The sequence below is a fragment of the Chaetura pelagica genome, unplaced genomic scaffold (genome assembly GCF_000747805.2).
Source record: "Chaetura pelagica isolate M959 unplaced genomic scaffold, ChaPel_1.0 scaffold132, whole genome shotgun sequence".
Lineage (NCBI taxonomy): Eukaryota > Metazoa > Chordata > Aves > Apodiformes > Apodidae > Chaetura > Chaetura pelagica.
Window position 1 is genome coordinate 993,226 of NW_009952709.1, and position 10,520 is coordinate 1,003,745.

A 10,520-nucleotide genomic window follows, 5' to 3' on the forward strand; every position below is an offset into this window, starting at 1 on the left:
CTTTAGCAGACCCTGCATGTCTGCTGCATTGATTAATCCAGTTTGGTTCATTACTTTCAGAGTAGCTGTGTTGCACTAATTGGATGTGCTCTCACTAATGTATATTTCTCCTCCAATCAGTCACAACTTTGTTAACTTTCTATTTAGCTGCTTGCAAAACTATGGGACTTTAGTTTTGCTGAAGTACTTTAGGTTAGAAAATAGGGTACCTGGCTGAGGAATCTCTATCAGGTTCACTATTGGTATAAAAATGAATTAGAAATTGATAGCCATGGTAATTACTTGTTCATGCCAGTGTTTTGCTGTGTGTCCAGAGATGAGTTCTCTCTGTATCCTGCTGTGTGGAGCAGTGTGGTCACACCACCTTCAGGAATCCTCCAAGGAGACTGTTCAGTGAGGCATTGGGAAGAAATGCTTCTGGAGGGACAGAGCTCGGGTTTGTAGCATGACTTGGAATCTTCCCTCTTTTCACTTGATTGCCAGTTGTTTGTGCAAACACCACCTCCTTCCCAGTGCTAAAATGACCTGTTTGTTGGTTTATGCTGCTCATGGCCCCTCCTGTGTAGGACAGAGTAAACCCTGAGCTTTGTCAGAGCAGCCCTGGGTTGAGAACCCAGATCTGTGCTTGATATTTGAAGATGTATTTTGGAATATAGTTACCTTCTCTTTGTTTATGTTGAGGGGTTGCTTTTTTTTGTTTTGGGAAGGCTTTTTTTCATCTTCTACTCTGTTTCAGAGGATAAATAACTACTTAGAGGTGGTGTAGGTCACTCTGATAATTCTGGGAGGTGATACAAGTTATTCCTTTCTTAAGTAAAATATACTGGAGAAGTAACAGGGAATGATTACCTTGATTTCCTTGTATCTAAAATCAGTTGGTTGTGAAGTGAAGGAAAATCGTATGTGCAAATCTTATTTTAAATACTTACAAAAAGAACTAGTTGTTCTGATCTGTAGAGTTTTCCTTCCCCTGTGACATATCTGTGGTTGTAATTTTGGGGACCAGGCCTCTGGCTGCTGAACCCTGTACATTTATAGCAGTTTTATAGCAAAAGTAAAAAGAAATAATGTACATACAGCAAGTAGGGAGAGGAATAGGTGGAGGAAGATGGTTTAAAGTCACTGAAAGGAACATATTGAACCAAAAGGTTTGGGCTGTTGCCTTCCCCTCTGTTTGGGAGCTGTTGGGAACTGCCCTGCTGAGCTGGCCATGCCTCAGGACATTTGGTGGCTGTTCCTCATCCCTGGCTGGACTCTTGTCCTCTTGACTCAGTCGTGTTTTCAGACTTGTAGGGAAGGGGATAATGGGTACTGGTTTGTATCCTGTGGAACAAAATGCCAGCTGTAAAAAAGAAAAACAAAATGTATGCCAATTCTCTATTATTTTGCATGGCAGGTTCCAGCAGCTGTGCCTGGGAGAGGTGGGAGCTGCAGGGGTGATGGAAGCATGAGGTTGTGTGTTGTTTGGAGAAGGAAATGGCAGTGGCAGGATTAAAATGCTGACACAAAAATCTCTCCCTTTCTGACCCTTTTACCTCCTGTGGTTAAACTCCTAACTGGAGACAGACAAACTGTTCTTCCTTTCTCTTTTCTAAAATAACTTCCCAATTCAGTGAACTTGGTAGCATGAATGTAGCATTGTGGAACTATTGAAAAACTTATTTCACTCCAAAAGGGCCCATTTCTGTATCCACTTCAGTGATTTCTCTGTAGAACTGTTGTATATCTATCCTCATTGACCACTTGTAGAACTAGGGCTGCCAAGTAGGAAGGTAGATTGTACAGTTGCATAACTTGTGTAGGAGGATGTGTGTTTGAATGATCCTTACAGACTGTTTTATTGGTGCAGTTGACTCTAGTTCAGTGTGATGACAAACAATGAATGCTTTTCTCTCTTTTCCAAAGATCTCTATTCCTCATAGTTTGTGATGTTTATGACAAGAGCGTATCCTTTCCTTTGTGGCATTCATTCTGACCTAAGAGATGAAATGCTCTAAAAGCTGTGACTGGAAAGACAACAGAGTTTTTTTGATGTTTAAAGTCCTTTGTGCAAATAGCGTCGTTGAAGTTAAATGTTTCACTTGTGCCCTGGGACAGGACAAGGGGCAATGGATTCAAACTGGAGCCCAGGAAGTTCCACCTGAGCATGAGAAAGAACTTCTTTGCTGTGAGGGTGGCAGAGCCCTGGGACAGGCTGCCCAGAGAGGCTGTGGAGTCTCCTTCTCTGGAGCCTTTCCAGACCTGTCTGGATGCCTTTCTGAGTGACCTGCCCTGGTTTTGGTCCTGCAGGGGGGTTGGACTCGATGATCTCCAGAGGTCCCTTCCAGCCCCAACATTCTGTGATTCATTTCTGAAAGAGGAAAACAAGTTTCTTCCCCTTCTTAACTAGTTGAAATTTTCAAGTGGCTGCTGGGAAAGGAAGGGATCAGCAGAGGGTAGGGTGCAAAAGAAATTAAATAAATTGTAATTACGTAACTTCAGAATTAAAAATAGAGCCTGTGACTTCCTCAGTTGGAGCAGCCTGGGAAGGGTGACCTCTGCTCGCCACCAGCACAGCCAGGATGTCCCTTGCACCTCAGGTGCCTCTGCAGCAACTTCTGCAGGTGCCCCTGAGGACAGGCCCTCGGGATGTGCCCGTAGGAGCTGCAGCTGCTGAGTGCACAGGACAGTTTTTCCTTCCCTTTCTACCTGCTCCTCCCAGCCTGCCACTGCCTGCTCTTGGGCTGTGCCTGCTGAAGCCCTGGGACCAGTTTGTTCTCAGTAATTGCTACCCGAGGTAGTTGGTGGAGCTTAGCTCTGAGGAGGGCAATCAGAGCACCTGAGCTCCTGTCCCACCTGAGCTCCTGTCCCACCTGAGCTCCTGTCCCACCTGAGCTCCTGTCCCACCTGAGCTCCTGTCCCACCTGAGCTCCTGTCCCACCTGAGCTCCTGTCCCACCTGAGCTCCTGTCCCACCTGAGCTCCTGTCCCACCTGAGCTCCTGTCCCACCTGAGCTCCTGTCCCACCTGAGCTCCTGTCCCACCTGAGCTCCTGTCCCACCTGAGCTCCTGTCCCACCTGAGCTCCTGTCCCACCTGAGCTCCTGTCCCACCTGAGCTCCTGTCCCACCTGAGCTCCTGTCCCACCTGAGCTCCTGTCCCACCTGAGCTCCTGTCCCACCTGAGCTCCTGTCCCACCTGAGCTCCTGTCTTTCCTGCTCTGCTGCAGCATCAGCAGCCCTGTCACACCGTGACACCCACCCCCCTAACAGGGACCTGCTGCTGCTGCAGCTCCTGCGGGGTCTGGATTTGCTTTCAGCAAGGGCAGGAAAAGCAGAGGCACCTGGCTAACCCTGGAGAGAAGCAGATTAAACTGGGATGGCTAAACTGGGTGCCAGCCCTGGCTGCTCAACCCAGCCACGTGTGGGAGTTTCTGCTGCTCTTGCTGCGCAGCAGCACTAGAGGTGACCTCTCAGCACCTTGCTTGGCCTGAGGAACATCTGCTGGTTGTGGTACAGCCTCCAGGACAGAAGGGTAGGCAGCAAGTGCATCAGCTCTCCAGTCTGCTGCTCCTCAGCCTGGCTCATGTGCTGGGAGCAGCCCCTGACCATGTTCTCTGCTGCCTGCAGAGGATGTTCACTCAGCTGTAGAGGCCTGGGGGGTTGTCTTCTTGGTTGTAGCATGTGTCTTATACAGGGTTTTCCAGAGAGGCTTTCCTCTCTTCTTCGTGTTTGGCTGGGAAGAAGAGGGAAGAAGAAAATTCCAAGTTGCAATAAGTAGAAAATGGAGATAAAGCTCTTTGCACCTCTCCTCGTGCTGCAGCCACCAACTTCCCTTTGCAGCGTGACTGCCAGGCCGGGGACGGGAAATGGATGAGTGAGCAGATAATCCTTTCCTGGAAACAAAACAAAACCAGAAAAATCCTTGTAGCTCCAGCAAAACATCTGACTGCAAAAGGCAACCAGCCCACTCAGCCAGCCCCGTGTGAGGACCCTGCTGTGCACACCTGTGGGATCCCACCTGCTTCTGCCTCCGAGTGCCTCTAGAGCTGCCTCAGCCATGTCCCACGACCCATGGGGACCTCTGCTCTGCCAAAGGGACTCTGGAAATGAGTTTCTTCTTCGATTCTCAGCCTGGACTTGTTGCCTGGAGCTCAGCATGGGTTTCCTGCTCCAGGGGCTTCAGGAGTGTGTGTGTATGTGTGTTCACATCATCTCTTCACACGCAGGCTCTTTCCCGTGGTCTGGGGAAGATGCTCCCTCTCGACTGCTGGCGCTTGCTTTGCCATGTGCAGCAGAGGGTGAGGCAGTGTTCCTGCTGCTGTCCGTGCTGTGTTACCATCTCTCCAGCTCCTGGCACGTGTCCATCTCACCAACACCTGCTGCTGTTTCGGGATGTGACTGTGTCAGTGACCTGTGGCTGGGAGTTCCTGTTCCCAAGGCCCTGCTGGCAGGACGGCTGCCAACGTGGCTCTGTCACCTTCAGGCGACAGCAGTGGGGTTAGTTGAAAGAATGGAAAATGCTGACTTAAAATAGCCAGCCTGGCAGGATCTGGAAGTGGGAGTGTGTCCTTCATCCCGGCCCAGACAGGAGGTGGGACAACAGGCTCTCTCTTCTCTCTTGGTGTAAGTGTAAACATGCAACCCATCCAGGCCCTGTTTGAGTCACACACATTGTTGGTGTACTGGTGCAGGGTAAGGCACGTTACTGTAGGATTAGAAAAGTCCTTTCAGAATTCCTTTTCCTTCCTTGTCAATTGGCACGTGTTGCTGGATCTGAGCACCAGAGGGTGTGCTGGGCTGTGTGTGTCCTGGCTCCAGCGATGGGGCCAGGACAGGGATTTGCAGGTACATGTAGAGCTAGATCACTCTGTACTCTGGGCTTTGCCCTGCACCTCTGGAGCTGAGGGCCTGGGCAGCCCCTCCTGAGAGATGCCCCCCAGATGTCCTTGGTGGGGACAGGGAGCAGCAATAGCACTTCCCACACCATCTGTAAAACATTGTTTGTGATCCTGTGTTTTGTCCCACTGATCACAGAGTATCCTTGGCTTTCTGCATCTTCCGTGGGAGTGTTTTTTAATTCTCAGTTGTGGAAACACAAGCCAAAGTCAACTGGAAACTGTTACAGTCCTGATGATGAGTCTGCCTGCTAATAATACCGTGTACTTGAGCTGAGGGAGTGAATGGGTGGCTTAGTGACCATGAACCTGGCTGTGATCATTGTCACTCCCAGGTAATCCTGCTGTGTAATCAGCTCAATTAATACCAAGATACCAGAGTTTGCTGCCTCTCCTGAGGTGCCAGTTCACAATCTCATGTTGAGCTTGTGCAGGAGCTACCACAGTGACAGGAGCTGGTGGCTGCTTTGACTCAGAAATGAAATCAGCCCAACCTACTGCTGATCAGTGGGGAAAACTTTCAGACTGGAAGGAATAAATGTTACGGACATTTAAGAATCCCATTTAAGATTCCCATTTAATGAAGGGAAGCTAAGTTGTATTTTTCCATAAATGTTTGTTAAATTTTAAAAAAACTAATACAGCCTCATAATTTTTCACATCATTGTATTTGCTTTTAGAGCATCTTTTAGGTTGGCACACTTCAGAATAGGTAAGACCCATCTAGGGCTGGTGTACATGCTGTGGTGGGGGGCAGGCTGTATTTAGTTAATTAACTGGGCACTCCAGCCTTTATCCTTGTCTCCTAAATGAACTTGTGATTAGTCACAACAGTGCAGACCCTATAGCCCTTCAGCAAGAGGAGTCTCTCCACTGGCCTTGCTCAGCCTCAAGAAAGGGAACGTGTTCATAGAGACCCTGAGCAGCTGATGGAACTCAAATCCATCTGGAGTGGCCCCTCCTGTGATTCCCCCTGTGTGGGAGCAGTGACCTGTGGGCACAGCCCCTGCTGTCCCTGGGTGTCCCAGTGGCATTTTCCTCCCAGGGTCACACTGTTCTCTGGCTCAGGACCAGCACAGATGCACATTGCTGATACTAAAAAAGTATAAGGTTATTAGATTATTACTCTTTTTAAAATGATTTCTTTAGTGCTAAGATTCAGTTGCAGTGATATAGTCCCCATGACAAGGTCAGAGCTGATGCAGAGCAGGGAATTCAAGGCGAGGTGTCCTTGTCCTTATATTTGAAATGCTCTAAAGTCATCACAGATAAGTACAGCCAAGCACAGTCCTTTGAGCATGGACCCTGCTCCCCTGTGCTGGCTGTGCCCCCTGTAAATGAGACATTATTTTGCTGAGTGTGAAGATGGGGATGACTGCAGAAACTGAACAAGTTTGGTGTCCCCCATCCCAGGAAGCCAGGCTGGAATTGTACCCGAGTGAGCAAGAAGGGGCTGTAGTTTTTCTGCTGTATGTTTCTTGTTCTTTTGCAAAACTATTCCTGGAACTGGGTGGCTGCAGTTGCAATGCCAAACAACAGCAGAAGCTGGGAGTCTGTGCTTTTTGGATCTTTACTGCTTCCCCTGGGAGTTCAGACACGTTTCCAGCTCCTTTGCTCAGCTGTGAGCCCTCCCTTGCTTCTGCAGAGCCACTAGTGAGAGGGGACCAGGTTTCTGAAAAAAACCACAAACCCAAACACATGAGTAACAAGTGGAAAAGGTGCTGTTGCAGGTTTGGAAACAGATCTGGTGAAGTGCAGGACAGGTTATATCCTGGAGTGCTCCTAAACTCTGAGACACTTCAGTTACTTCCATGCAAATGAGAGAAATAACCACAGTTGTCAAAATAATGGGGGTAAAAACCCCAAACCACCCAAGTGTGAATAGTAATGGATCATTTGACACAGCATGTGAAGATAAAGCCCTGTGGGGTCTGTTTCTGCCTTTGCTCTCAGAGGGAGCTGACAGCATCCTGCTCCTTTCCAATCCAAACACAACTGCAGGGTGACACGTCTGCTCAGTGAGGCTGGATCCACATGTGTGTGTCCCAGCTCTCGGGCCCCTCTGCTGCTCATCTCATCCCAGCAGGAAGCTGAAGGCAGAACTGGTGGGTAAGGAGCCTGAAATATTGGTGCCAAGAGAGCCTCTGGGTTAGAGAGCCCAACCTGAGACATGCTGGGGCCACAACTGTCTGAAAGTTATCTGAGAGTTTTGTAGATGGTCAACTCCAAGGCCTTGGTGGGCCCTGGGCCAGCAGGCTGGCTCCTTGGAAAAGGCAGAAGGAAGTTTCTCCAAAGCACCATCCCCCCTGGTTTCTGAGGTGGTTTCTGGCTGGCTGCCTGCTGCCCAGGATGGGGCAAACATGGCCACTATGCTGGAGACATCTGCCATCATCTGCTGCCTCTGTGAAGATGTTCCTCAGACTATCTGCTGCTTCGTGTATGATAACCAGGTTTCCAATTAATGAATGTTTCTAGGTTTTAAGATGTGATTTAATAAATAGAGATGTTTCTGGGAAAGCAGAAAGCGTTTGGGTTTTGTGTTTAGTTTCTGGCTGAGCTCATAGACCCAGGAACTGGCACTTGGCAGCTGCTTTGCTGTGCTGGCAGGAGAGGGAACAGGCACCCGAGCTCTGGGCGGCAGCAGTGAGGGGAGACAGTGAGAACTGGAGAGCAGAGCTCCAGAGGTGCAGCTAAAAGAGGAGGAAGGTAAAAACTCCTGATGCCTTAGAAAAGGGAGCACCTGAGAGGTGCAAACCGAGTGTCAGGGACAGTGCAGTGTCTGCAGCTCGGGGAGGATGGGCTGGAGGGCTGAGGAGCTCATGGAGCAGCAGGCACTGGAAGGACCAGCCCTGAGCACCATCCTTGGCACTGAGAAACATCCCTGGGGAAATCCAAGGGAGGTCAAAGGCCTGGTAACCCCTCTGGGGAAAACAGACCAGCTCCAAAATAAAGCACACCCCCAGGAGGGCAGAAAGCATCGAGTTGCCATAAGCCCCCCCTTTTTTTTTTTTGGTCACAGGTCTAATTGACTTAATTGCCAAAGTAAGCAGGTCTGGCTTGAACTCCCAGCTGGAATTTTCCCCTTTCCCTCCCTGCTGACACCTGCACGTTCATCTTCTGTTCAGTGTGGTAACTACAGCTCCTCAGAGCAGAGGCAGAGAAAAACAGGTTGGACTATTTTGTCATTGAAGGCATTTTTTCTTCAGTGCTGGGGTCTCTCAGCCTTCATTTTTGCATCCTCCTTGTTTGGAGACATCCTTCTCCATGTGCCACCACCCCAGCAGGGTCCTATCCAGTCTGAGAGATGACAGAAATCATTCTAATCTCTTACCACCTACTGCACAGCCAGCTTCTGGGCAGAGACCTGGCCACGCTTCTCCCTAAGACTTTTGCAGCATCATTGGTGCTCAGAGTTCCAGTTGGCCAGACCTTCTTTATTCTTTATCCTGGAACCATCCTGTGTTGGCACCATCCTGTTTTTACAACAGCATCGTAGGGCACAAAGTAAAATTTGCTGCAGAAGCCCAGTTACAGCAGATTATTTTTACCTACTGCCTTCTTCTCTCTCCCTTCGTGCTCTGCTGGTGTGAGGACACAAACCCAGAGTGGAGCTGTGCAGGGGAAGTTTTGCTCTGCCCTATACAAGGATGAGGAACTGAGATGGCTCATGGGGGTTTCATGTGGAATCACATGCCTCTGAGTCCTGCTGGATCCTGCTCTCTCCTGTCCCCTTGTCACTGGCAGTACTTGGGCTGTCCCAGCAGGTCCTCCAGTGCCAGCCCTGCCTCCCTCATGAGCAGTGGTGCCACTTCTGGCACTGTAAGGGGAACATCCCATGGCCGGCTCCACAGCCACACCAGCTGTGCTGGGACACCAGGAGCTCCTGCTCTGCCACCACACCCTCTGGGCCTGGTGAGTGAGCAGTCGGTTTTGTGCCAAAATATGGGCACTTGAGTGGGATTCCCAGGAGGCTCTGAGGAGCAACACTCGCACTGCTCTGGGTGTAAATACAGCCACACAGGCAGTTAGCTCCAAAGTGCTCACGTGCCAAGTTCCACTGTCCAGTCCTTAACGCTGTTCCACTGACTCAGCCTAGGAAAGAAAAGAGCTGACAAAAGTGAAAGAAGGCTCTCAAATCTTGACTGACAGGGGAGGAGATGAATAATGGCTGGATTTATTTTTTTTTGTCATGAAGGCAGGCGGGTTTGCAGCAGAACTGGCAGATGTCAAGTTCAATCCCCACCAAGTGAAGTGTTTTCTTTGCACCAGGTGCAGATAAACTGTGGGATTCATTATTTCAGGATTTATGGGCTTTACACAGGCTCAAAAGCCAACCAGACAAGACCACTAAAGAGAAATCCATTGAGATCCACAGAGTACAAAAGGACATTGTTGGGTCTGTACGTGCCTGAGCCGTGAGTCACCAGAGGCTGGGAAATGTCACTGCCCGCTGGTCTTTGTCCTCAACCCCCGGGCCCTGGATGGTGCATCCCGGATCTGTGCTTTGGACAAGTACTTTGGGTCATGTATAAACCTTAAATCACCCTTATTTTATTGAAGCTAGATGGCAAAGTGCTGCCTCCTTTCCACAACTTCCCTAAACATGTTTGCCCAGGGAAGCTGTGGCTGCCCCATCCCTGGCAGTGTTGAAGGGCAGGTTGGATGGGGCTTGGAGCAGCCTGGGCTACTGGGAGGTGTCCCTGCCCATGCAGGGGGTTGGATCTAGATGATCTTTAAGGCTCCTTCCAGCCCAAATGATTCTATGATCCTATGTAGCTCTGGCTTCCAGCTGGGCAGCTCCTCGGGGCACACAGCACATCTGGGCATTCCACGGCTCCAGGCACACTGGGCAGCTCTGGCAACAAAACACCACTTCCAGTAGTATCAACTCCACCTATCATTTGAAGAAGGTGTAATTGCTCTCTTGATATGGCTCAGGAGTGCAAAGGTAAGAGCTTTATCAGCAGGATATGATGCTCCTTCCCGCAAACACTCCTGTGCTTCCAGAGCGGGGTGAAGGCCCTGGAGCAGCCCAGGGTTGGGGAGCAGCTCCCGGGCAGGCTGGGGCCACCCCAGCTTCTGGCCAAAGGTTATTTACACCCCGGGGTGCGTGCCATGTCTCCGGGCCCGAGGAATTTGGAGGGCGGGGAAAGCCCTGATCTATCGTGTGATTGTTTCCCGATTGCTCAGCCTTCCCAGAGGAACCTGCGGGCCGTCGGTAACAGGCCCTGCCTGGGAACAATCCCGGGGAGGCTCCTTTCCCTGCGCTTCTGTGCCCAACAGGGCAGGGAAAACCCTTCCCTGCTGTGCTGCGCGCCCTGGAAACCCCCGCGTGGTGCCCCGGGCAGGGCCCCCCTCCCTGCCCGGGCCTGTTCCTCACCCCCCAGGGCCGCTGCTGCCCAGAGCCGCCCTCCCCCAGCCCGCGCTGGGCGGCCCTTGCGGGGCTCCCTTCCTCCGGGAAGCAGGGCTGGGGGGGCGAGAGCAGGGGAGGGTTTAAAGCCGGGGTCGGTTTCTGTGGCTCTGGGCAGCTCGGAGAGACCCCCGAGGGTGCGGGGAGCGCGGGTCACTGGGCCGCTCGGCTCTCCCGGGCCAGGCCCAGAGCAGCCCGGGCTGTGATGGCGGCGGCCCCGCCCCGGGGCCGGGCCG

At 51.0% G+C, this 10,520-nt stretch overlaps 1 protein-coding gene across 1 annotated transcript in view; it reads left to right on the forward strand.

Moving 5' to 3' along the window:
- Window positions 1-5,177: 5,177 nt before the first annotated feature.
- Window positions 5,178-10,520, forward strand: part of TPRN (taperin) — a 22,469-nt gene continuing 17,126 nt past the window's right edge. Inside the window, exon 1 of the mRNA XM_009994340.1 lies at window positions 5,178-5,209. Coding sequence (XP_009992642.1) covers window positions 5,178-5,209 — 32 coding nt within the window. The remainder of the gene's footprint in view (window positions 5,210-10,520) is intronic.